The sequence below is a fragment of the Hyaena hyaena genome, unplaced genomic scaffold (assembly GCF_003009895.1).
Source record: "Hyaena hyaena isolate Hyena2069 unplaced genomic scaffold, ASM300989v1 scaffold_766, whole genome shotgun sequence".
NCBI lineage: Eukaryota > Metazoa > Chordata > Mammalia > Carnivora > Hyaenidae > Hyaena > Hyaena hyaena.
In genome coordinates, this window is record NW_024081398.1 from 900,797 (window position 1) to 927,993 (window position 27,197).

The window sequence follows — 27,197 nt, forward strand, 5'->3', positions numbered from 1 at the left end:
ATCAAGCTGTTGTCTCATAGTCCTGAGGCTGAGATCCAAAATCAAGTTTCTGGACAGTGTCTGATGGGAGGGATGCAGAGCCGTGCCGTGGGGACCCGGGACATTCGTGTCCTGACTTGCTTAGAGGGACCTGGGGGCCGTGTCCCCTGCCGTCTCCGTGCACCTGGTCTGTGCCGTGTAGGGGAGGGTCCTGCACCCAGGGCACGTGTCTGCCCCGACCTTGTCCTGCACTGGGGGTCAGAGGACGGTGACCTCTGGAGGGAAGGGACGGAGGAGGGGCCGGCAGGGGGCTGAGGGCTGAGTCCCTGTCACTCTCCTGGGTGGCCCGGGGCAGGGACGGTGTGACCACCTTCCCCCTGGTGCAGGTGCTGAGGGTCTATGCCCTGAGGACGAGGGGATAGTGGGCCCATGGTGGGAGCCCCAGGCCCATGAGGGAGGCCAGCGGGCCTGGGGTGAAGGCCTGTCATGCAGCCTAACTGACCCTGACTCGGGCCTGCCCATAATGAGACAGGACCCACCTATGTAAGCACCATCCCTGTCACCTGTTCCTGCATCCCCTGCTCTCCCCAGGGTCCTTGAAACACCATGTGGGTGTCCAGCCTGTGCAGGTCAGGACCTGGGGTGGCTACTCTGGAGGATGAGTCCCACGGCCTCTCAGACTGAAATCCAGGTCTGTGTGGAGCTGAGGGAGCTCAAGGCCAATCGGGAGGGTGTGGTTTCCTCTCACCTATGCACTTGCTGGGATGGAGCTATCCTAGGGCTGGACTCAGCCTTCCCTCCTCAGAGGTGGTGGCCAGAAGCTACATTCCATCCCAGCCACATGGGTGTCCCAACAACAGAGCCCCAACATGGCAGTGGGCTCGTCCCAGCAGCGAGAGACAGGCTGTGAACGAGATGGAAGTCACAGTCCTGTGACACCTGCTGTCATTTAGCCACGGAGGAAACTCCTCCTACACTTGTGCACTTGGCATTGACCCGAAAAGTGTTCAGTGCTTTCCATCTGTATGTCATCACGTCCAGACTCTCAACTTCAGAGGGTGAGGACACCCAGGTGAGCAGTTCAGGACCGTGTTCAAGGGGACGCCCCACCAGGACCAGGACTGATTCCAGCCTCGCCCCAGGTTCGCGCTCTGTCCCGCCCCCCGGAGTCCAGGGATCCACCGGGTGGAGTTCATTACCACGATGGGGTCTATGGTTTTCTCCTCGTTCTTAATGAAACACACTCACAATTTGTGATTCCAATGCCCTAGGCACCTTCAGCACTGCGGTCAGGAGCTCTGGGTTCCGTGGATCTGGAGTGGAGGATTCCAGAAACCTAGTTTCCCTGAAGGGGACTCAAGGAGGTTCTGAGGTGTTTCATGTGACCAGACGTCCAGAAGTACCTCCTGAAGCCAAGCTGGAGAAGATTTCTTGGGCCGTTAAAAAAGAGTCAAACTACATAGTCCTCCTGCACGTGTCTCCTGGGGTAGATGTTCCAGAACGGGTCAACCCCCAGGACAAGTTCCAGAAGAGGCTCTATGTGCCCAACACAACGACCCTGAGGATTGACAAGCTGACCCTCGAGGACAGTGGGTGGTACCCTAATCAGGGATTAGTAGCCAAACCTGGAAGTAGGAGCTCAGGTGAGTGGCGGGGGTGAGGTCCTGGTGTAGGAGAGATGGGTGCTGGGGATGAGGGCAGAGATCTAAATTACAGGACTGTGACTGGGGCGGGGGTGTGTGTGAGCGTTATCTGGGGGTGGGTGACCTGGGAAAGAGGGATCCCTTGTGAATCCTGAGTCTGATCCAAGGTCCTGATCCAGGTTTCTGGGGTGAAACAGCCTTGGGTGTAGAGTGGAGTTCTTGCCCCACGGACTGGGACAGATACTGAGAATGAGGGTCTATCCCAGGGAGGGAGATGGGACACAGGAGTCCCTGAGGTGACAGGTCACTGGGGGCAAATACCTGGTCCTGAGAGAAGGTTTTGGTCCCTGGAAGAAGCCTGCCTTGAAAGATGTAGGAAATGCACCCACGTAAACCTCACACCCCGCTCCCAGGTGAGGCCTCTGTCACACTGTCCATCCCTGCCTTCTCACCTCTTTGGGCTGGCTTTCTTTCTAGGGGTGCAGTCATCCCTGTCAATCAGGTGGAGAGGCTCTGAGAGGCAGGATGCGCGGTGCTTAGGGACCCTGTAAGGCACTGGTCCCCCCCGGGAGCACCTCCATCTCAACAGGTCCCACCAGGTGTACCCCAAATCCACCTGTCCCCGCTGAGCACTCCCAGCAGCTGCACCTGCCTGCCTCCCCCTCCTGCTGTAGGACCCTGAGCAAGTCACCTGCCACCATGCACCTGAGATTTCTCCTGAGCCAGAGAGGATGCTCATAACGGACTGACCTCCTCAAGCTGTTCATGGGGTTAAATGAAAAAATACTTGAATTGGTGTCTAGCATTATGTACTCAACCAATAACAGCCATTATAAAGAGGAAGTCTAGGGGCTCCAGGGTGGCTCAGTTGATGAAGCGTCTGACCTCGGCTCGGGTCATGTTCTCAGGTTCCTGAGTTCAAGCCCTGCATGGGGCTCTGTGCTGACAACTATAGTGTAGAGCCTGCTTTGGATTCTGCATCCCTTTTCTCTCTTCCATCCCCTGCTTGGGCTCTCTCTCTCTCTCTCAAATAAATAAACATTTAAACAAATATAAAGGGGGAAATCTAGAGTTCTCTCTCCAGCACCATCGATGGAGGGAGTGACTCTTTTTTTTTTTAATTTATTTCTAGGAGAGAGAGAGAGAGACAGCGTGAGCAGGGGAGGGCCAGAGAGAGAGGGAGTCAAAGACTGAAACAGGCTCCAGGCTCTGAGCTGGCAGTCAGCACAGAGACCGACGCGGGGCTCAAAACCACGAACCATGAGATCATGACCTAAGCGAAATTCTGACGCTTAACCGATTAAGCCACCCAGGCGCCCCGGGAGTGACTCTTGACCTGGGGATCGTGAGTTCGAGCTCCACTTTGGGTGTTGAACCTACGGAAAAAGTAGTCTAAGGTTTGTTACCTTCAATTAAAAAAAAATAATGACACTGGAAATAACTGTTCTGTGTTCTCTCTGGAAGATAGCTCCTATGACAAACACAGTATTATACACACATGATTAAATTGGAGCAAAAGTGTCCAGAAAAAAATGTCTCCCTCCTCCCTTGTTTCCCCAGCCCCTCTTCTGGAGGGAACCCATCCATGTGCTCACAGTTCACTGTAGCTACTGTGCTTCTCAAAGCTACTTTGTATCAACAATCCAGACACATCATAAATTGGAAAAGCAGAACTCTGGTAGTGAAATAAAGTTCTTTATGTCTTTGAAAAGAGAAAAAAACAAAAAAACAAAAAAACAATCCAGACACATCAATATTTTCTGCGCCACTAAGTAACATCACTGTAAAGAAGTATCCTGGGGGCAGGCAGGTGGTGCAGTGGGTCAGCCTCTGACTCCTGATCTGTGCTCAGGTCATGATTTCGTGCCTTTTGTGTCTTTCCAAAAGATATTCGCCAGTCCCAAGAACATCTAGATTTCTCCATGCTGTCTCGTCGGAGTTTCCTGATTCTTCATTTATATGGAGGTCACTGATCCACCGAGTTAGTTTTTGTGAAGAGTGTGAGCTCTGTGTCTCCATTCTTTTTTTTTTTCTTTTTTTGCACGTGGATGTCTGGTAGTTCCAGCACCGTTTGTTGAAGAGACTGTCTTTCATCCATGGGCCTTTGCTCCCGTGTCAAAGATCAGTTCACCGTGTATATGTGGGTCCATTTCTGGGCTCTCTCTCCTGTTGCATGATCTATTTGGCTCCTCTCTCACCAAATCCGTACTGTCTTGATGACTGTAACTTTATAGGAGGTCTTGAAGGACGGGATGTCAGCTGTCCACCTTCGCTTTTCCACAACACGGTTGGGCTCCTCTGGGCCATTTTCTCTCCCAGCAAAGTGTAGAATCATATGATCAATATTTACAACATAACGTTCGGGGATGTAGATCATGTTTGACTGAATGCATTGATCATGTTGGGGAGAATGGATATCTAGACAATATCAGGACTTCTTTTCCATGAACATGGGCTACCTCTGCATATAGTCTGATTCTGATTAAGAGTGTCTTGTAGTTTTCCTTATAAAGATCTTTACATATTGTGTTATATTCATGCCATAGTTCATTTTTTGTTGTCAGTGTAAAGGACACTGTGTTTTGCATTTCAGATCGCACTTTTTCGTTGCTGGTGAGTAACTGAGTGTCATGTAGGAACCTTGTGTTTCCTGCAAAGATATTATCATCCCTCATCAGGTGAAGACTACTTTATCTTCTTGTGTGGATTCTTTTAGATTTTGTACGTAGAAAACCATGTCACATGTGCACAAACATGGTTTTATTTCATCCTCGTCAGTCCATCCTCTTATGGAATTTTCTTGTTTAATTGTGTCACCTAGGACTTCAAGTACAATCACGAAAAAGGATAGTGACAAGAGCCACCCTTCCTGGTTTATGGTCGAGAAGAAGGATTTCCCACCTCTGGGCGTCAAGTATGATGTTAGCTGTGGTGTTTGTGGAGACGATCTTGATCATGTTGAAGAGACTCAACATCAATTCTGTGGAATCACACGACTTAGGCAGTTAACACTCACCTCCACAGGTGGACCCCATCTTCCCTTCTTCCTGGGACACAGAGAAAAGAGCAAACTCTTCCACTAACACAAATACCACGTTTACCTTCCAAGCTGCCAAGAGTAATTTAGAACAAACTGGTTTAAAGCAAAGGGACTCATGTCTCTTTTCTATACATAATGGACGCAGAGCAGCTCCAGGAAAGACCAGGTCTCAGAATTAGGCAAATGCATACTTCCCAAAGGAGAAGCCACAGAGTTTCCAGAGGACACATGATCGCCCTGCTTCAACATGTGGTTGGCTTGTCCAGAGAACACTGGCACGTTGTCTGGAGCCCAGTTGGTGCTACTGCTGAGCCCCAAGGCCCTCCTTGAAGATAGACGGTTGTGTTCTTGTTCTCCTTCAGGCTGTCGGTGCTGGTACGTTGTTTCTGGTTGTCACCTGTGTCTGCAGGGGCAGGTGCTCTGGTCCCTCTCAAGGCCCTGATGGCTTCTATCACTGCCTCCAGACCCACCCCGAGCAACAGGCATGTGTCCAGGCTCAGGGAAGACTTCCTTCACCAGCCTGAGCACCTGGTCCCACACCCACCTGCACCTTGGCTCCCTCTGTGCCCTGTTTCTGGAAAGTGAGTCCCCTCCCCTCCCCTGTATTTAGGAATCAGGGCACAGTTAGATGACATTCCTGTCATGCAGCTGGTGTCATTTTCCGGTTGCAGGTCAGAAGTGGTGTTTCTGTCCTGTTTTCTTTTTCACTGTGTCTTTAAGAAGAACAAGTAAAATGATGGGAAATAGTGACCCCTGTCGGCCTTTCCCTGTCACCCAGACCCTCTCCAAGGAAGGTCAGTGCCAGAGACCCACTGTCTATAAAGCAAGGACATCAGATGTCTTGGCCCACAGGTCTGGAGACACCACAGGTAGATTTGTCAGAACAGCACACTTGGGCCTTTGCTCTAGGATGTGGGTCAAACTATATCTAGGTCTAGACTTGACAACAGGCAGGAGGAGTCCTCGCGGGAGCATGTCCCCCAGGTCAGGTTGGGGCCCTGCTCTGATGGTCAGAATCTAGAAAGCAAGTCCTCCTCCAGGGCTCCAGTCTGGGAACCCTACAGACAACGGGGACAGTGACTTGCCTCCCTCCNGGGGCCCTGCTCTGATGGTCAGAATCTAGAAAGCAAGTCCTCCTCCAGGGCTCCAGTCTGGGAACCCTACAGACAACGGGGACAGTGACTTGCCTCCCTCATCCCCTGGATCCCAAACCAGGGGCCCAGGAAATGGAACGGGGAGATGGAGTACCGGCCCCTTACCAGCTGGAAAGGGCCAAGGCAGCTCTCGCTGGGACTGGAGGGTCGGGGGCACATCTGAGCACATGGTTGGGGTCTGCCCCATGGTCGGCCATCTCCAGGAAGGAGGGGCCCTTCCACCCCTGTAAGGGCAGGTTTTGAGGGCTTTGGCAATAGTGGCAGTGTCATTGCTGGGGTTCTGGTTCTGAAGGTAATCAGAGGAAGCTCCGGTGCCCTGTCGGAGCGGTGTCCCGAGGGAGGGGGTTGCTTCTCCTTGCTAATATTGCTTTAGAGACGCCAGGTGCATGGGGCCCATGTGAGCTCAGGACTCACCTCAGTGTGGTGACTTTGGGGTGAACATGAGTCACACTTGTTTCCGGCACACGCGGGAAGTGGATGCACTTCTTTTTGCCATCTATTTGCCCCCATCCAATGACCACACGGGCCTGAGTTAGTGCTTGGGATCCACGGCCTCTCTTCATCTGGGGGTGACGACTCCATTGCATAGTTGGTGCGTGTGTACAGTACACACTCCCATGTCTGCACTAGGAGGGGCTGCAGGCTCCTAACCTGAAATGCAGACGGGAGCTGGAGAGGGAAGGAGTTTCTATCCTCAGGGGTTTCCCATCCCCAAGGTCAGTCTTATTTCTGTGAAAGGAAATGAAGGAGGTGGGCAGTCAGGATGGGGAGCTGCTGGGAATCTGCGCCAGGACAGCCAGCACGTCCCTAGTGCAGGAGGTCTCTCCTGGAGATGCGCGTTCTGGAGGAAATCGGAGGCTGTGGCACTGGTGACCTCACTGCACCGCATGGGCCCAGTGACCCGACCAACCACACCTGCCCGTCCCCAAATCCCTCTGTGGTGAAAGTTCGCTGGCTCAGGTGCAGTGATCCACATGTCCCGGGACGCGCAGGGAATGAGTGAAAGATGAGATTGTCACGGGTCTGGTCCTGAGGCAGCTCTCCAGGCAGCTGACTGTGGCCCTGGCTTGTCCAGGTGGGTTTGGAGCCCGAAGCCTGTGGGTCAGCACAGAAGCCATGCTGTCTGGGGTGCATCCTCAGGCTCAGGGTAATGGTGTAGGCAACTTGTGTCCAGTCTGGTTAGAACGTTTGGGAAGAGGCTCACCGGGGGAGAGCAAGTCCCACCCTGAGCAAGGCCAAGGAGCTGGCCCATGTATGACACAGGCAGTACAGCGGGGAGGCTGTGGTCAACAAGGGTCTCTGTGAACGTCCGGGCCTGCAGAGCTGCAACCACAGGCCTGTTTCCTCTGCCTGAAGATGTGAGAAAGTGGAGGCTGCCCTGGGCAGGGCTGGTCTCCTTCCCCCACCATTGTGGCCTCTCAAGGTCTGAAGGGACTTGGATGTGGAAAGATCTGTGGCCTAAGCACCTGAGATGTGGGCCTGGCCCTGCCTCATCCCGGCTTCTAGACTGTGGGCTCATCAAGTACTGTAAATGGGCCCTGACTTTCCTCATCCATGAAATGGCCTCTCACAGGGACCATGCCTGTGAATAACAGAACCTCAACACACTGTGGAGAGTGACTATGGCTCTCTTGCTGCCCAAGATGCTGGGAGGTGACTGAAATCCATATCTGGCAGTTGAATATGTCCTGGTGTGGTGCCAGCATGGAGTCTGTGGCGCCCCTCCAGTGTCCCTGACCTATAGCTGCTGGGGGCTCTTTCCTGGCCCTGGGACCCACCCCATGCAGTGTTTTTCACAAGCCAACCCTCCTCCCCTGAGAGGCTCCCAGGCGGTGTAGGGGCAAGGACAAGGGGCATGGCCAACTTGCTCCCCATGACACTAGAGTCTGGCCTCCATCCAGGAGTTTCTACCCCCGACGCTCAGGGACTGAGCCTCCTGAAGGACCATCCCCTTTATGAGACGGGAGCTGGGGAAGAAGGCAGTGTTGATGCTCTCCTGTCTGAGGTGCACAGAGCAGGTCGGTGGAGCCCAGAGAAGATGCAGGGACTCGTTGCAGGCCACACTGTGGTTGGGACAGTGGCTGGACAATGGATTTCTCGGGGATCATGGGTGGGAGTCCAGCCCCTGCTCCTGACCTGCTGAGTGACCTCTGATGGTCATACAAACCCTGAGGATGGGCTTCCACATCCAAAAGTGGATTTACCAGCTAATAGGCTGAACCGTCAGTGCATGTCCCCGGCCCTTCTGGAGGTCCAGCCTCAGGATCCAAGGGTGTGAGCAGCTGAGGAGGAGCCTCAGTGGGCGAGGAAAGGGCACTGTCCGGGAGGTACTTATGGTGATGCTTCTCTGGGTCCATGGGATACAGGTTCTCAGAGGTCGCCCGTCTGGGGAGAAGAGCCCTGACCTTCAGCAGGTGGCCATGAACTTGGGCAGCTGAGCCGGTGGCCAGACGAGCACGTCCCTGCCCCCTGCTTGTGTGTGAGAGCAGAGACAGGGCTGACAGAGCCTTGGGGGGATGTGCAGGTGGGGGTTGCCCTGTGTGTGTGGGGCATGGCCAGGCCTGGGTGCCCAGAGATCCTGGGGTGCCAGCAATAGGGAAATGCCCATATTTGATGGGTGAGGTGTTGACTCCTCCCACAAAGCACTTTGTTCTTCTGCGTCTTCCTTAGGCACCTGACAGTTGAAGCGCAGAGAAAATCAGAAAATGTGACTTCAGGGGCGCCTGGGTGGCTTAGTCGGTTGAGCGTCCGACTTTCGCTTAGGTCATGATCTCGCGGTTCGTGAGTTCGAGCCCCGCGTCGGGCTCTGTGCTGACTGCCAGCTCAGAGCCTGGAGCCTGTTTCAGTCTGTGACTCCCTCTCTCTCTGACCCTCCCCTGCTCACGCTGTCTCTCTCTCTCTCTCCTAGAAATAAATAAAAAATATTTAAAAAAAAAAAAAAAGAAAATGTGACTTCTTAAATGGTGTAAAGACAGACGACAGGCCCAGAACAGGTGGGGTCCCCATGTATGGTGGTTACTGTGACTCCATGACTGGCCATTAGCTGTCTCTGGGCAGCAGGGCCACCGGGGTGAGTGTGAACTCAGGAACAGAGTTAAGGGTTCCCCCGGGGACCGGCTGGGTCGCTGAGATCACCAGGCCGGTGGTGCCCACAGGAATGGTCAGGACCTCTCCCACCCGTCAGCTCATCCAGGAAGTGTGCATACATTCATCTGCCATCATTCCCTGAGTCCCAGTGCAGGGGGAGGAAAGAGGAAGCATCTGAATGGCTTTCTCTAGAGCAGCCAGCTTGTCCTAGACAACTCCGCCCCTGGGGTGAGAAACCTTAAGAGTTGCTCTGAGTAAACCTTTCCTCCTCACTTACCTCTGCTTCTGGATGTTTCTCCGCAGCCCAGTAGGCCCAGAGCAAGCCTGGAGGGAGGCAGCTGTGATGGGAACCCACCCAGAGGCCCCCCGCCTGTGCCGGGCCCCCTGGCTCCTGGGATTCACCAGCCTCCTACTCAGTGAGTGGCCCGGGTCCCTGGGCGGGAGGCCGCTGTGCGGGGCAGGGAGGGGGGCTCCCGCGGGTCTGATGTCTGTGGGGAAGGGCCTGAAACACCAACTGTATTGTATGACACATGAGGGGCCTCTGGCTCCCAGCCGGGGCCGCCTTGCACAGGGGCCGCCCAGCCTTTGCAGCCGTGTGGGGAGGATGGGGCGGCCCAGAGGCCCCGTCGGGGCGGGGGGGACCCTGCTCTGGCCCCTGGGGCAAGAGGAGAGCCCGGAACACACCGAATTCTGTGTGACCCAGGAAGGACGGGCGGTCCCCAAAATTTTAAGGCATCTGCGCCCACTTGCTGGAAGGGTGTGGACGGAACATGGGCACTACCAGGCCCCAGGAAGGGGTGAACGGGTGACAGGAAGGTCCCCACAAGGGAACTGAAGGAAAGACTGTGTTAATGAAACCCACTGTCATTATTATTTCCCCCGAGGCCAACTGCTTTCGTGTAATAGATTAAATAAAAACAAAGGAAAACACTGAGGTCTCAGAGCTATGAATTCTGGGGAATCCTAGGAAAGCTTTTATTTCTTGTAATGTTTTGCTTGTGAGTCCCTGGCTCCCTGAGGGGTGGTGCAGGGGATCCAGGAAATTCCTGGACCAGGGGCATCTGCAAACAGAGTGTTTCTCATTAGAAAATGAGTTTTCAAGGCTTTGATACCCCTCTTACAAAAGTAATTTTGTCAACAACAAAATGTAGTCTTTCTCTTTCTTTCCATTTTAATTAACGGGAAATATGTGAAATTACACACAGTTTCCTCCTTAAACATCTGGTTTGGAAGATTATGTAGGAAAGAAAAGAAAAAAGGAAGAAAGAGGAAGGAAGAAAGGAAGGAAGGAGAAGAGATAGAACAAATGGAAAGTTTTATGTTGACTGTTGAATGAAAACTATATGTTCTTGAAATACATCCAGACTCTCTGCATCACAGCCACCTGCGCCCCTGTCTTCTGTCCTGTCCGTCTGTCCTTCCTCTCTTGGATTAGCACCGTCTGCTGATCTGAGACTCTCACCTCCTTCCTCCCACTTCGAGGTGTGTCCAGCCCTGGAGCCCACATCACCATCCAGCCCGGGGGACAGGCCTCCCCTGCAGCCTGAGGGCTGGGCCTCCTCCCTCCCTGCTTCCCTCCCTCCCAGCAGGTGCCCCAGGTCCCTGCCCTGCCAAAGCCCAACAGGCACCTGGGCCCCTTTCCCAGGAGAATAGCTGGGGCTTCAGAGCCCAGAGCTGCTGGGGCCCGCTGAGCAGACAGCAGGTCTGCAGGGAGAGCCCCTGTGCAGGGCGGGGGAGGGCAGGGCAGGGGAGGGTAGGGGAGAGCAGGGCAGGGGAGGGCTGCAGGCAGCTCCCTGCAGGAGAAGCACTGGGCTGGGGCAGAGGGAAGCCGGCCCCAGGTCTGGCTCTGTCTTTCATGACCCAGGAGAGGTTTCCCTGGGATGGAGCCCGCTCCTCTGGGACGGGTCCCCTCAAAGGCCCTCCCTGCTGTGGCATCCTGCGACAGGTGCCCCCACCTGAATGTGACTGCCCGGGGCTTCCCAGGGTTGCGCTCTCTGTCTCCATCCTGTCCTTGTCCTGGGTGCTCACAGGGACGGACAGCTGAGGACCTTTCAAAACCAGGAGCCCAGCCTTTCCACTGTCAGTTCCTCAGCCCCTGGCTCCCTGCCTCCAGGCAAAATGCATCCTATCTTTGATGTTCGGCCCACATCATGACCCTGTGATGTCTCTGTCCCTGCTTCTGAGCAGGTCTTCAAGATCCCATGTGAAGGACAGCAGCCCCTTCCTGGGGGTTTGCACACTCGGTCTACACAACAGGCTCAGGGCCTGAGCCACAGCTACAGGCCACAAGGAGCCGCAAACCGAGGCCCGGCCAGAGCCGTGCAGCCCCGCCTGCGCTCAGTGGAAAATGCCCCCCTCCTTCTCCCTGCTCCCTGTTGCCGGCCCCCTCTCACCAGCCGGCTCTGGGGGACTGAGTCCGTCACCGTTGGCTCAGAATTGCTGGTGAACAGCCCTAGGGGAGGTACCGCACTGGGGCTGAACCACTGTCCTCCCGGGAGCCCAGCACACAGTCCGCATCCCCAACCCCTCACCCTCCTTGGAGCAGGGACTGTTTCTCAGACTTCACTGAAGTTGCACCAAGGTTTGCCTGTTTCCACATTAGTTTAGCCCTGACTGTGTTGGCTGGGGTGCTGACTTGGGGTCGCACCTGATGCTTTATTCGGCTCAGGCTTTCCTGAGGGAGCCAGCAGGGGGTGAGGGTCCAGGCAGAGAAAGAGTTAGCTGCTCCCCTTCCAGGCCAGCAAGGAACTCCAAGTGCACTTACCCATTTCTGTGTTCGCCCACAATGTAGGTGTTTACAGCTGCCTGAATGAACACACACGCCCTGGGGTGTGACATGATTCCAGCCTCACTCCAGGTTCATGCCCTGTCCCGCCCTTCCCTCCCCCCCACCCCCCGGGTCAAGGGATCCACTGGGTGGAGACCATTAACACAATAGGGTCTATGGTTTTCTCAGCATTCTTGATGAAACACACTCACACTTTGTGTTTCCAATGCTCTAGGCGCCTTCAGCACTGCAGTCAGGAGCTCTGGAGCCCACGGATCTGGAGTGGAGGATTCCAGAAACCAAGTGTCCCTGAAGGGGACTCAAGGAGCTTCTGTGGTGTTTCATGTGACCAGACGTCCAGAAGTACCTCCTGAAGCCAAGCTGGAGACGATTTCTTGGGCCGTTAAAAATGAGTCAAACTACATAGTCCTCCTGCACGTCTTTCCTGGGGTGGATGTTCCAGAATGGGTCAACCCCCAGGACAAGTTCAAGGAGAGGCTCCGTGTGCTCAACACAACGACCCTGAGGATTGACAAGCTGACCCTCGAGGACAGTGGGTGGTACCGGGCTCGATGCTCCTTCAGCACAGGGATAGAAAATGCCCAGTATTTCCACCTCAGTGTCTACGGTACGTGGTGGCCCCTCCCCCAGGACAGGCTTACCCCCTGCTTTGGTCCCTGGGAGTGTCCGTGGGCCCCTTGCAGGATCCCTTCCAGACCCCAGACTTCAGGCTCTGCTTCTCCCCTGAAATCAGAAGCAGCGTGTTCAGCACGAGTGGAGGCGGGGCTGAGACTCCCAGCAGGGGTGGATCCCTCGGTGCTTCAGGAAAGAAAAAGGAAAAATGGGGAGGTGGGGATTTGCAAGAACCCTTACTGTGCTCACGGGACACGTGTCCTTAACTGGTGTGGTGGCGGCTGTTGCTGCTGTCACAGATGGACCCACAGGTGTCTTAGTGCAGCCCCAGCCATGTGTGCACCTGTGTGTGGGGCAGGGTCAGCCCTGGGGCCACCGCGATGAGGGTCAGGTGAGAGCAAGGCTGTACCCCTTTCTGGAGGCTCCGGGGAAAGATCCACCTCTTTCCTGTCCCACCTTGTAGTGGTGCCGCGTCCTGGGTCAGTGGCCCCTTCCTGTACCTGCAGCTTGTCCTGCGGGCTCGGTCCTTCTGGTTCTGCATCCGTCCCGCTCTCTCATCCTCCGTCACGTCTGAGGGCCCTGTGATCCCACTGCTCCTGTCTGGGGATCCAGACCTTCCCTAGTTGACAGCCTGCTGGATCAGAGCCTCAGGTCCCCTTTGCCATGGACCCTAAGACACCTGCGGGCTCTGAGGCTTAACACATGGTCATCTTTGGGGACCCTGGTCACCAGGCACAGTCACAACCCACGTGGGGTCCTCCCCGCCCTGACCCTCCTCGTTCTCAGCACCAGCCCGAGGCCACCCTCACTCCCAGACTCCCCGGTGCAGCTCTGAACCTCCAGGGACACAGGAGACGTTCACAGGGCGGCCCTTCCTCAGACACGCAGTCAGCACCTCCCTCTGTCTCTGTCTCTGTCTCTGACCCCCTGTGGAGGGAGACATCCTGCTCCGGGGAGAGCAGCTCCTGCAGCCTCAGGTCCGTGAGGTCCCCAGAGGGCCTGTTCCCCTGTGTCTCGTTCCCCGTGGTGTCGGCAATTTCAGTGCACGTTCTAAGCATGTTTTGGGTGTCCATTCCTCGGGGACCCACTGTGTCCCCCACAGCCGCCTCTCCTGCTGGGAGCCTGGGACCCATCTCTTGGTGCCCAGGTGGCCTTCTGCACCTCAGACTTTGTGGTCCCGGCCACCATCAGAGCAGGGGGCGGGGGGGGGGCAGAACAGGACAGATCCTTCTGTCTTAGTTTTCTCTGTGGCATAGAAGACACGTCACTGTCTTAGAGTTAATGGGCTCTGGCAGGTGGGATGGAGTCTGTATTTTCTCCCAGGAGACTTTTAGTCCTGCTCAGTCTAGTGAAATCACATGCAGCTTCACTCAGTGGCTCCTTCCTTATCGTCACTTGCTGTATATTTGGGTCAAGTTGTCTCATCTGTAAAATGGACTCGCCATCCTTTGGTGAGGAGCCAGGGCGGCAGTGAGATTCCGCACGAGGAAGCAGGAGTGTGATGCTCTCCACTCACGGGACACCCTGTCCTTTGTCCCTCCTGCCCCAGAGCCCGTGCCCCGTCCCCAGGTCCTGGCCAAGATACTGTCCCTCACACGAGACTGGTGCAACGTCACCCTGGAGTGCCACACCCCGGGAGCCACAGGGGCCGTGAACGTGTCCTGGGAGAGCAAGGGCCTCCCCAGGGAGCTGGAGCAGAGAGGGGCCCCAGGACAAGCCACCAACCCCTGGACCCTGGCTCTGAACCTGCCCCTGAGCCAGCCCAGCCCCAGGGTCACCTGTGTGGTCAGCAGCCCGGTGGACCAGAAAACTGCCACCCGGGACCTCGGGGAAGTGTGTGTCCACGGTGAGTGTTCCTGCCTGAGGGGAGGGGACTCCCGGGGCTCAGGTCCCCGTGGTGAGGGTTCTGGGTTCTGTCCCCCATGTTTGTGTCACCACCTGCCACCTGTCACCCCGTCCAGGAGGCTGGCAGGTGCATCCAACTTGCTTCTGCCTTTCAGTGTCTAATCCTGCTTCTCTGCACCCCTCACCCCTGCTGCTCAGGGACACTTGCCCTGCCCACACCCACGTGATAGCTGGGTCCCAGGACATGTCCTACTCTCCTCAGTACGGGATTCTGGTAGACTGTTCCTTCGGCTGAACAACTTTCCAAGATTGGAGTCTCTCTTCCCCACTCTCTCCCATCCAAGGACCCCTTCTCTGCAGCTGCCCCGCGGGGTACGACCCTGCAGCCACGCAGGTCTGCGCACTGGGTTCACATCCATCACGCACTGACCTTGTCAGGGCCCCTCAGCCCCTTAGGCACCGGGCCCTGTGGGAGCTGCCGCTGACCTGCCCTCACGCCTCCCTCCTCTAGGGGGCGCTCAGGGCCCCACCCTGAGAGGTGCTGCTCTGGCCAAGGGTCAGTGTCCTGTGGGGCCTGGACAGCTGGGGGCGGGGCCACGGCAGCTCCTGCTGTGACCTCCTGTCCCACATGGGCCTCGGGCCGTTTGCTGCCAGTCAGGTGTCCCCGAGGGAACAGTGACCGGGGCCCCTGTGTGCCGCCTCGTCCCCACACCCCACCTCCCCCTGCTGCTGTGGACCTGCTGCAACAGCGTCCCCGAGTCCCCGAGGAGCCCATCCCTCAGCCACCCCAGACCCTCTGCAAGAGGCTCCTGCCTCCTGCTCATCCTCCTCCCTGACACCTCCCTGCCCGGGTCCTCCTCCACCTGCTGCAGGGGTGCTGGCTGCCCCCAGGGCTGGTGATTGGATGTGGCATTCCTGGTCTTGTCCCTCCTTCCATAGTCTGCTCTCCCCCGAGATCTGGTAACCTCCCTCTCCTCCCTCAAGGCTCGGTGCATCCCTCACCTCCCCCGGGAAGCCCTCCCTGAAGGCCTGCGTACCTGCTGTAAACCTCTAGTGCACCGCATGGCCCTGGCGGCTGCCTGTGCGTGTCCCAGCCCCGCCCCCGCTGACGAGCTCCTCCAGCGCGGGGACCCTGCCCTGTTCCTCTCAGCACCCGGCCCCCAGCAGGGCTCAGCACTGGTTGGTGAAAGCACCTGCCATGTCCCCCCTCTCCAGCCGAGACCCGCCCCTTCAGACGCCTCCACGTGCCTGGCAATGGGCGTCTGACGTTGTCCCTTGTTTATCCTTCTTCACCGTCCCTGAGAGGGAGAAACAGGTCCACAAGGACAGGCCGGTGCTGCTCACCTGGGAGCCATCCTGGGGGCTCTCGTGCTCGCGCTGCTGGTCCTCGGAGCTGGGCTGTACCTGCGGTGCTCACGTGGGGAGAGGAAAAGCTTGGAGCCTGGGAGAGGCAGGTGCACGTCTCCTTCCCCTGCCCACACCCCTCCCTCCCTCACTGACCCTCAGCTCCCTCCCCTGCATTTTGCTGCTCAGGGAATGTCCCCAAGGAGGCTGGTGAATGAGGGCATCACCGTGGGGGTCCTGGTGGGGGGAGGGCAAGGTTCCCAAGGCTCAGATTCAGCTCCGTGTGTGTGGGGCTCAGGTGCAGGGTCACAGGAGAAGCACAGGGACCACGGTGGTGGCGTCCTCTATGCAGAGCTCAGCAGGCCGATATCTCAGGACGGCAGGGACAAGGTGAGGCCTGGGTTCGCCCCGGTCCCTGTGAGCCTGGGTGTGAGTTGGTCAAACCCACTCATCTGCACTTTCTGGCTTCCTGTTTGTCTCCCTTCCAGCCATGCAGTATTAACACGGGTCCATGCAGTGCTGGGCGCTGTGGGGGGAGGTCATGTGAGCAGCTCGGCATCTGTGGGGTCCCTCTGGGGTCTCTCTGTCCCTCAGTTGTGGCAGGAACCCTCTGTCCACATTCCAGGGATCGGAGGAACCGCATCGAGAACAAGAGAGGCTCATCAGCACTATCTACACTGAGGTCCGCATGCCAGGGCAGGTCATGATGGAGATTTAATTGGAAGAAGCAGGGGATCCAGCTTCTGGCGACACTGCTGATGTGAGTGTGAAGCCTGCAGCCCTGGTCCCGCCCCTCCCCCCCGACTGCTCTGAGCAGGGACAGATTTAGCCGACATCGGTTATTTCCACACGAAGTGCCTGTGCACAAGTTCACCGGAGGGCCCAGGTCGTGGTAGATCAAGGGGGACCTGAGTATGTAAATGGGTCCAAACCTGTGTTCCAGGCCCACTCAGCCTCAGTTCCTTGGCCTCCCTACACAGACCCCAGGCTCCCCAGATGACAACATCAGTCTGTCAGAAACATCAGTCTCTGTGACAAAGGCATCATGAAGTCACAACATCCAGCCTCATCCAGTTAAATTCTCCCAGCTGTCAGGATGTGTGTTCTCTCTCTGTCTCTGTCTCAAAACTTAATACATAACACTTAAAAATAAAAAAGATGAAATATCTAAGATCTACTCTGGCTTTGTAATTTCAATGTTAATTTAAAGAAGTGTGTTGTTTACGGGGACTTGGCTCCTCTCTCAGCAGTTTCCCCACCCGCCCCTCCCACTCCGTCTATACTGGCCCATCCTCTGCTGGTCAGCGGCCAGCCCTCCTCTCTCCCCAGGGGACCCCAGCTAAGCCCTGGTGGGAGCCTGGCTGTGCTGAGGCCACGTCTCAAGTCCTGACCCGACACCCTCCCGTGGCTCCTGATGGTCATCTGCCCTTGGAAGCCAGAGAGGACCTGCAGGAAACGGAATTCTTGCCTCCGGGGCCTCCCCCTGCCCCTCCCTGGCCTCTACCTCGGCTCTGATCATATTTCCACCTGGATCAGGTGCCACCACCCACTCGCTTCAGCCAAACACCTAAAGTCCCCTTTGCTTCTTCGTTTGTTCCACTCTGGCATCCACAGCACAGGCAGCTGGTGTGTCTAAAATCAGCCCTCTCTCTGCGCGACCTCCTCACTGAACCCCGCATCCTACTGCAGTGCACGGCCCCAACCTCCTTCCTATCTGCAGACTAGCAGGTCCAGAACCTGGACCAGTCCCTGGTACTGCCTTGTCCCCAACCTACTTGTGGGGCTGGCCTGTGGGTGTCCCCTCCGCAGCATTGTGGAGCCTGAGAGGCTGACCTATCAGTAGCATCCAGGCAGGGGATGGATGAACTTGAAGAGGAAAGCCTGAGGCCCTGAGGACACCCCACCTCCAGCTATGGAATCTCTGGTCCTGGGACATTGGATGCTCTGGACACATAGCACGTTCAGGCTGATCTCTGCCCTATTCTTGGCCTCAGGCCAGCCAGTGAGTGTAAGCAAACTGTCGCTCTGAGCCCATTTCCCCAGTCATCTGGGGACTCCCACTGACCTCTGCTCTTCAGGTCTTAGGGGTGAGGCCAGAGGCCCAGAGAGCCAGGTGTGGTGGGGGCAGGAGAGAGATGGAGGTCCTGAGGGTCATGGGTGGGAGAGACCCAGGCTGAGCCCCGCCTGCCGCGCCCAGTCCTGACTGTCCCTGTGGACAGCACTCCAGCAGGGAGGTGCCTGGTGGGTGTGGCCTGGACCCATGTGCTAGTAAGGTATGTGTGGCAGCAACACCCTCCGCCTCCCTCTTGCACCCCCAGTGTGGCCACAGAGCAGGGCGAGAGGGGGGCATGTCCACATGGGGCTCAACCTGAGGCACCCTGGAATTGGGGTGGGAGAGGAGGGTCCCAGTTAGCCAACCCTTTCATCAAGCGCCTCAGTTTCCCCTTCCTGAGGCTCTTGCAATTGGAGAGAGGCAAACCCTGTGAGTGGTGGAGGGGCATGACACATTTCCCAGTGTCTCTGGCAGGTTAAAGGCCACCTGTCACCTCCACTCCTCCCTACTCTCTGCTCTGTCCTCTCCCCTCCCCCTTGCCAAACACCATTTTTTCAAAGAGCCTCTGGAGACCCACAGCAGCAAACACCCTGGGACAGGCAAGAGCCCCCCAGGAGCCTGGCAGACACGCTGACTGTGCACCCTGCTCTTGCCCAGGCCGCCCTGGGCCACCCTTCCTCATCGCCCCCCTCCCCACCCCGCCGCCCCTACACACCAGGCTGGCCGCCCCAAGGGCTCTTCCCAGGGACCAGCCAGAGACAGTCGCGGAGAACCAGGCAGCGAGGCTGGGGAGCGTCCTGAGCACGGCTGGGCTGCTGTAAGGGCAGGGTGCTGGGTCAGGGGCTTCCCTGAGTCCCAGCCTCATCAGGTGCAGGGCTTGCCTGTGAAGCTATGTGCGCAGCGCCCCCTGGTGGAAGACGTTGCAAGGACGGCCACACATAGCCCTGTGTCCCAGCCCCGCCCTCAGGGCCCCGGGGAACAGGTCCCTCCTGGACACTGCAGAGCGGACAGCACAGCCCTCCCTCCGGCCCAGGCCAGGGCAGCTCCGCTCAGAGTCGGGTCTGAGAAAGGAGTTCAGGAGCCCAGTTCTATCCCGGAGCCCGGGGCGTGCCTCCCACCTGTCCCCTGGTGTCTCACCTGCCCAGCAGGCGGTGGGTCACGGGGCAGCTCTGAGGCCCTTCTGGCCCTGGGGTCCCGGGTCTCTAGGTCAGGATGGAGTTGACTTTGCTCCCTGGTACCTCTTTGATCTTAGTCTCCTACCTGTCTTGCCTGGGCTCACGTAGGTTCTGGGCACCTGACCCCTCCCTCCTGGAACACGACAGGCCTGGTCCCACCTGAGGCCATGACACAGCCATCACCTTCCCCAGGCAGGCAGTTCCCCAGATGTCCAGGGTCACTCCTCACCTCCTGCGGGTCTGTCTCAGAGGTGTGCTTGGTGACCCCTGTTCTGACCTCCCGGTGTGACCCTGAAGCCATATTCCCAGGTCCTGAGCCTCCCCAGCTGCTCTTTTCTCCAGAGCCCCGCTCCCCTTCTGCGTTGAGGGCACAGCCCAGGGCCTGTCTCCTCCTGGGACAGTGAGGGAGCAGAGCCTGTGCTAGGAGCTTCCTGGACCTGCCTGTGCACCTGTCCCAGGGGCTGGCACACAGCAGGCGCTCATGAGCAGGTCATGGAAGGAAGGAGTCCACCGTCCGGGAGGATCTGGGTTGGGGGCCCACAGTCCCCCCTCAACAGCTCACATCAGTGCATCCATGGGGTCCCGCTGCTGGGACCAGATAGGGCTCAACAGAAAGGAGCAGCTTGTCCATGAGCTGCCCTGTGGGGGGGGGCTGGTAGGGAGAACACGGCCCCCCAGGCCGCTGTCACTCACCGTGTCCATTAAGGGGCACCCGATTTACCTGCATCGGGATTCTCAGTGCGACCCAGGGGGGTGGGTTCTGAGAGACCCTCCTCCACATCGGGGGTGGGGCCCGCAGGTCAGAGGAATGTGGGAAATGTGGGGACAGATCCCTCCTGAGATACTCACACTCCCTACTCCCGCGAAATCATGGGTAATGCTTTAATCTGGATTTCACAGCGTGTGTGATCAGGAAATTCTCATTCCTGTCTCCAGGAGCAGAGGTCCCATGAACCTCCTGCGAAATTAGCGTCTGATCGTCAGCTGCTCTGGGAAACGGCCTCTTACAGGACAAAGCTTAGCACTGAGCTGGGCCCCCAGGCCTGTGCGTCCCTTCCAGTCTCTCCGCCTTGCTTCTCCTTCCCGTGTATTCTCTGTGAGCCCCTGGGCTTTTCAACCACGCCCACCCCTGGAGCCAACCTCCGAAGTCAGCCCTCACCCCCTCCCCTCACCCCTGCCTGTGTGCTGCCTCCCCTCCCACCCCACCCCATCCCGTCTCTCTACTTATCCACCTGGGTGAGGTGTGTCTCTGCTCCCCACCCCCTGTGAACCTGCTGCTGCCTTGAGGGGGGGCCCTGGGGCCCGGGGGGCACCGGAGCTGCGGCTGGGGAGCAGGACGATCGGCCTCTAATGGAAGCACGTGCACATCTCGCGTCCGCAGCCTGGGGAGGGACAGCGGCTCCTTCATGCTCTGGAACAAGAGGGCCCGCTGCCCCTCCGGTTCCCCCAGGACCCCCGAATCCTTTGTATTTTCTTCCTCATAGATAATATATCCACAGAGTGTAGAGGACTCACCACCCCAAATATGACGGGATTTTCAGGATTCATATTCAGGGATAAGTGTAGAAATTCAGAAAAAGGTCAAACAAGAGGGTCAGAAACCTGCTACACATGTTTAAGTCACTGGTGTTCTAGAAACAGAAGAAGAGTGAGTAGCAAGAAGTGTAAAGAGTAGGGGTGCCCGTGTGGCTCATGCTGTTAACTGTCAGGCTCACGGTTTCAGGTTAGGTCATGATCTCACGATTCGTGTGTTCAAGACTTTAATCGGGCTCTGTGTGCTGACAGCGCAGAGCCTGCCTGTGATTCTGTCTCTCCCTGTCTCTCTGCCCCTCCCCCCCATGCTCTTTCTCAAATAAATAAATAAACGAACATAAAAAACATTAAAGGAAAGAAGTGTAAATAGTTAAGAGCATGTTTCTCATCACTCACGTCTGTAATATTCCCAAGGGGAACCACAGAACTACTGGGAACGGTTTGTGTTCTAAAGTTGTCCACAGTGTTCTCTGTTCACCACCTTCCCACTTGTGAGAATAACACCGAGAGAGCACAGTGTAAACCTAGAGGTGAAAGAATTAGAGAAACACCAACGTGAGCAGCAGGGTCAGGACGGCCGCCCCGGCCCCCAGGAGTCCCCGGGTGTCCTCAGGAATCCCAGAGTCCCGGCCCCGGGCTGAAGCCCCTGCCCGTCTCTGTCCGGCGTGACCACCTCCGCAGGCAGCACAACGGGGCGGCTGACGCGGCCCGGGTGGGGGTCACACAGGGCGTCACAGAGCCTGTGGTCTGTCGTCCGTGGCTCCCCCCACGCGGCGGCCCCGGCCCTGCTCCCCGCGTGTCCCGGTGCAGGTGCTGCGCGTCTGTAGAGCAGGTGTGAGGAGCAGACCCGCGGAGCCGCAGGGGCTCCTGGAGAAGGTGGGGGGCCCCCTGCGCAGGGCCCTGCGGGGGGAGGGGACCCTCCATGCCTGCTCCCCGCCCCCCCTCCCCATGGTGAGGGCGGGGCTCCACTGGGAGGCGGGATCTCCCCACTGCCTGCTCCCTCTGCAGATCTGACCTGCCTCCCAGCCCCTCCTCCCACCGGAGATCGGCCCCAGCCTGGAGCCACATTTGTTTCCGTGTCTCGGGCTCCCTCCCTTCCTGGTGTCCCTGTGCACCCGCCTGCCCCCCATCAGGTCACACTGTCCCCCTCCCTGGAGCCACCTTCCTGTTGAACGAAAACGCTGAGGCCCTCTCACCGAGGCTCCCACAGGCTTCCTTGAGCGCATTTTGCTTCTATCCCCCGCCAGCCTGGGCGCTGCTCTAGGACAAGGACTTAGATACCTGTCGCTGCTCCCCTGTGCTGCACACAGTAGGCGCTCATGACCTGTGTGTGCAGCTGAGCTGATGGTGGAGGGCTTCTGGGCAGGAAGTCTCCGGCGGCAGTTCTGTCCTCGGCCGCCAGGTGGCGGTGATGCCTGTGCTCAGGGCTGGGAGGGAGGATGCTCAGGGAGGCTTGGGGGGCTCAGGTGGGGCTGAGGGGGCGGGGCCGCGGAACTTCTCCCTTTGACCCCAGACCCACCACAGGGCAGAAGGGGGAGATTAGCGCCAGCGACACTGGGAGGGGTAGCAGGTCCAGGGGGCGGAGGTGTAGACGTAAATGTGCAGCCAGGACTCAGGGATCAGGAGCCAAATCTGGAAGGTAGGAGCCCTAGAGAGCCGTGGGGGGCGAGGTCCTGGTGTAGGAGGGGTGCGGGCTGGGGACGAGGGCGGGGATCTGAGGTCCAGGGCTGTGATTGGGGAGGGGGAGGGTTATCAGGGGCTGGGGACGGGGTGGGTTACCTGGGAAAGGGGGATCCCTTGAGGATCCTCAGTCTGAGACTCAAGGTCCAGATCCAGGTTTCTGGGGTGAAACAGCCTGGAGGGGAGAGTGGGGTTCCTGCCCCACCCCCTGAGACACACCCTGAGGGTGAGGGCAGAACCCCGGGAGGGAGATGGGACGCAGGGGTCCCCTGAGGTGGCAGGTCATTGGGGGTAATAACTGATCCTGAGAGAAGGTTTTGCTGCCTGGAAGGAGCCTACCTTGAGGACTGAGGAAAGGCGCCCCGGTCAACAGCACACCCCGCTCCCCGGTGAGGCCTCTGTCACCCTGTCCATCCCTGCCTGCTCCCCTCTCTGGGCCGTTTTCTCTCTGGTGGTGCAGCCATCCCTGTCAGTCAGGTGGAGAGGCTCTGAGATGCAGGATGGGTGGTCTAGTGACACTGCAGAGCTCTTCCTACCTGCCCACCCTTCTCTCTGCCAGGAGACCCCCATCCCCCCTGGTCTCTCCCAGGAGCACCCCCATCTCACCTGGACCCCCTGGAGCACAGCTGCAGTCCCTGACCACCTTCCTCCTCCTGCTGAAGGACCCTGGGCAAGTCACCTGCCTCTGTTCACGTAACATTTCTCCTGAGCCCAGATAGGATGCTAACAGACTGATCTCTTCAACCTGTTCATGGGGTGAATGAAAAAAACACATGAATCGGTGCCTAGCATTGTGTGCTCAACAAAGAGTACCTATATTATTTTTTTCAAGTTTATTTCTTCATTTTGAGGGGGAGAAAGAGTCAGAGAGAGAGAGAGCAGGTGAGGGACAGAGAGAGGAAGAGAGAATCCCAGGCAGGCTCAGTGCTGTCATCCCAGAACCCAATGCAGGTTTAGAACCCATGAACCCATGAGATCATGAACTAATCTGAGGTCAGGAGTCCAATGCCCAACCGACTGATCCACCAGGTGCCTCCAATAGCACCTATATTAAAGAGGAAGTCTAGGGGCACCTGGCTGGCTGATCAGTGGAGAGTGTGACTCTTGATCTGGGTGGGACGTGGTGTCGACCACAGCCATGAGGGGTGTGAGTCTACTTCTAACATGTTGTCTAAAGATTGTTGGCTGAAATTTTATGCGGTTAGTTTAAAATATGTTTTTTTAAGAGACAGGCAGAGCGAGCGTGTACCTAGAGCAAGTAGGGGCGGTGAAAGAGGAGGAGAGAATCCCAAGCAGGCTCCATGCTGTCAGTGCTCAGAGCCCAACACCAGGCTGGATCTCAGGAACTGAGAGATCATGTCTAGTGTGGGTATCAAGGGCCTGATACTAAACAGACTGAGCAACACAGGTGCACCTGTTGCCTCAAATGTTCAAAGATGAATGACACAGAGAAAATAAATCATTCCATGTCTCGCTGGAAGACAGCTCCTGATGACAAATATCAGGTTATACACATACGGTTTAAAACTGGAGCAAATGTGCCCAGAAAAAGAGTCTCCCATCTGCCTTTAAATCCCCAGCCCTGCTTCTCCATTTTCTCACAGTTCATTGTAGCTACTGTGTTTCTCAAAGCTTCTTTCTATCAATAATCTCGATACATCAGTGTTTCATTGTACCACTAAGTAACGTCAACATCAATTCTAAGATGTATGCTAATCTCGGAAATGTGCAACATGCAACAAACATCTGCCCTGGTCGGCCCTCCTCTCCCCTGAGCCCCAGGGGCAGCCTCTGGACTGCAGCCTCCTTTCCAGGCGTGTCTCGGACTCTCTCTTTTGGTCTCACTTCCAGCTGCCTCCATGACCCTCACCCCCTGTGCCCTGTGGCCTTTCCCCACCTCCCCACCTACCTGACCTGCACCTGGGCTAAGGTGTAAGGAAAGTCCTCACTTGTCCCTCAGGTTGTCCAGACTGTTCCCTCGACCACTCCCTAGGTAATGGTGTCAGTCCCCTGAGGTGTGTCCTGGCCCCTGTGTCCCACCCCCCCTGCTGGAAGATGACACCTGAAGGGATGCTTCTGTCTCCTGACCTGTTACTCACATGAGGCCATTCCCTTAGAAATGGAGGGGAGAACTCAAAGGAGTCATAACACATTGCCAGGACAAGAGTCAGGTACCTATGAAGAGGCTCCTAGGAAGACTGTTTTCATCTCAGAATGTCTTGGTCTAGTTCTGGGATGTGGGATATTATAGGGGTGCAGGGGGGTACCGATCAGCATCTTCTCCATGACCTTGGGAATTTACAGTTGAAACAAACCTCCTGATGGGGGCGGGGCGCCTGGCCATCTTGTCAGCATGTAGAACTGGGGTCTCTACAGTCCAAGAGGGGGAGCCTCAGAAGTTGTCGGGATTTCCCCCGTCTGCACAGGCTCCTAGCACTTACCAAGTCAGGAGGGCCGAGCCACTTCCTCAGGCTTGAGGCCACCAGATGGCCACCTGGAGGAGAGGCCAGAAAGCTGTGGAGCATCCCTGACACCCCCTGTAAACATCACTTCAAGGATCCCCTGGAAGACCTGCGTTCCTTCCAGAAACTGAGAATTAGAGGCACACTAATGGGGCTGGACTCCTGGGGCCTCAGGTGCAAAGGCATGGGCTGACCTGTAGGTGCGGGGTGCCTTGGGGAGCACGTGTCACAGGCCGAGGTGTTCTTTGAGGCAAAAAAGGCCAAAATGGCCTTGTGCTGCCTGTTTGCCAAGTGTGAGCAATTCCCCATCATGACCTCAGTGGACTTGGCCCAGAAGGACTTGCCAAAGTTTCTCTTGACCATGGGCTGAGTGGCCCGGGGCCTCCTCCCTGCCCGTTGGCCTCTCCATGGTTCTGTGAGTTCAAAGGGAAACGACATATATCTACCATTATAGTAGCACCCAGGGTATTTTCACTGCCCTAAAATCCTGCATTTCCCGTGCTCATGACTCCTCCCCCAACCCCGGGAATACGCTGATGTTTTTACTATTTCCACAACTTTGCCTTTTGAAGCACCTAGGGGTTCTGATAGTTAAGTGTCTGACTCTTGATTTCTGCTCAGGTCATGTTCACACAGATAATGGGTTCGAGCCCTGCATTGGATTCTGTGCTGGCAGCCCTGAGACTGCTTGGAATTCGTTCTCTCCCTCTCGCTCTCTTGGTCTCTCGCTCTCTCTCAATCTTTCTGTCTCTCCCTCTGCCTCTCCACTGGTGCTCTCTCTCTCTCAAAAGATATAAATAAACAACAAATTAATTTGCCTTTTCCAGAATGTCATGTAGTTGGAATCATCCAGTGTGTACCCTTCACATTGGTGTCTTTCATGTGGTAACATGCATTTAAGTTCGCTGGGAGTCTTTTCATGCTTTGATAGTTTGTTTCTTTTTAGAGCTGGTGATGTTCCCTTGTCTGGTTTGACCAGTTTATTTATTTATTCATCGAGTGCAGGAGCACTTGATGCTTCCAGGTCTTGGAAATTATGAAAAAAGTTGCTAAATACATCTAGATGGAGGTTTTAGTGTGAAAAAGGTTTTCTTTTTTTTTTAATATTTTTATTAATTTCTAGGAGAGAGAGAGAGACAGCGTGAGCAGGGGAGGGTCAGAGAGAGAGGGAGACACAGACTCTGAAAAAGGCTCCAGGCTCAGAGCTGGCAGTCAGCACAGAGCCCGACGCGGGGCTCAAACCCACGAACCGCGAGATCATGACCTAAGCAAAAGTCAGACGCTTAACCGACTAAGCCACCCAGGCGCCCCAGTGTGAACAAGGTTTTCAACTCCTTTGGGTAATTACCCAGGAGGGAGGTTGCTGGATTGTATAGTAGGAACATGTTGAGGTTTGTAAGAAACCACCAGACCATGTTCCAAAGCGGTGGTGCAATGGTGTGTCCCTGTCGCAGGAGAGCTCCTGGGACGGCGCCTCCTCACCAGCACTGGGGGAGACGGTGCTCACATTGTGGGTGTACTAACAGGTGCAGGCCGTCTCATTGCTTCCGTTTACATTTCCCTGAGGACATGTGATGTGGGGCATCTTTCCTGTGCTTCTCTTCCATCTCTGTATCCTCTTTAGTGAGGTGTCTTTTAGTGCCTTGGGCCTCTGTTTTGATTGTGTTGTTGGTTTCCTTATTGTTGAGTTTTCAGAGCTCTTTATATATGTTGGCTAACACTTCTTTATCAGATAAGCCTTTTGCAGATTTTTTTCTCCCAGTCTGTGGTTTGTCTTTGCCTTCCTGTGATTGTCTTTGCAGAACAGAAGTGTTTCATTTCACTGAATTCCTGCTTATCTCATCTTTCATTCATGAATTCAGCCTTTCGTGTCTTTCTGAAACATATTTTTGAGTCCCAAGAACATCTAGATTTCTCCTATGTTGTCCTGTAGGAGTTTCCCAATTCTTCATTTATGTGGAGGTCAGTGATTAATGGACTTAATTTTTGTGAAGGGTGTGAGCTCTGTGTCCTGGTTCTTTTTATTTTTTATTTATTTATTTTTTTTTCTGCACAGGGTGTTCTGTCTGGTTGTTCCAGCATCATTTGTTGAAGAGACTGTCTTTCATCCATGGTACTGCCTTTGTTCCTTGTCAAAGAGCAGTTCACCAAATGTACGTGAGTCTATTTTTGGGCTCTCTTCTGTTTCATGTTCTATTTGGCTCTTGGCTCATCTCTCTCCAAATCTGTACTGTCTTGATGATTGTAACTTTATAGGAGGTCTTGAGGGAGAGGGGATGTGGGCCAACCACCTTCACTCTTCAGCAACATGGTGTGGATCCTCTGAGTCATTTTCTTTCCATGCAAACTGTAGAATCACGTGATCAATATCTCCACCATTACCTGCTGGGATGTAGATTGTTTTTGAGCTAATGGACTGACACGTTGGGAAGAATGAATATCTAGACAATAATGAGCCTTCTTACCCATGAACATGGTCTATCTCTGCATGTATTTAGAGTTCTCTGGTTTTGTTTGAGAGTCTTGTAGTTTTCCTCATAAAGATCTTTGAATATTTTGATCAATTGGGGCCTAAATAGTTCACTTTTTGGTTTTCAGTGTAAACTGTACTGTGTTTTCAGTTTCTTTTTTTTTTTTTTTAAATATTTTTTAATGTTTTATTTATTTCTAGGAGAGAGAGAGAGAGACAGCGTGAGCAGGGGAGGGTCAGAGAGAGAGGGAGTCACAGACTGAAACAGGCTCCAGGCTCCGAGCTGGCAGTCAGCACAGAGCCCGACGCGGGGCTCGAACCCACGAACCGCG

General features: G+C 55.9%; 1 protein-coding gene and 1 long non-coding RNA gene across 2 annotated transcripts in view; both read left to right on the forward strand.

The window, feature by feature from the left end:
- Positions 1–637: 637 nt before the first annotated feature.
- Positions 638–27,197, forward strand: part of LOC120221214 (SLAM family member 9-like) — a 35,897-nt gene continuing 9,337 nt past the window's right edge. Inside the window, exons 1-4 of the mRNA XM_039218484.1 lie at positions 638–710; positions 1,470–1,568; positions 11,906–12,298; positions 13,853–14,149. Coding sequence (XP_039074415.1) covers positions 638–710; positions 1,470–1,568; positions 11,906–12,298; positions 13,853–14,149 — 862 coding nt within the window. The remainder of the gene's footprint in view (positions 711–1,469; positions 1,569–11,905; positions 12,299–13,852; positions 14,150–27,197) is intronic.
- LOC120221222 overlaps positions 14,451–27,197 on the forward strand; it is a 14,908-nt gene continuing 2,161 nt past the window's right edge. The window contains exons 1-2 of the long non-coding RNA XR_005525761.1: positions 14,451–14,790; positions 22,723–22,728. This is a non-coding gene — a long non-coding RNA (uncharacterized LOC120221222). The remainder of the gene's footprint in view (positions 14,791–22,722; positions 22,729–27,197) is intronic.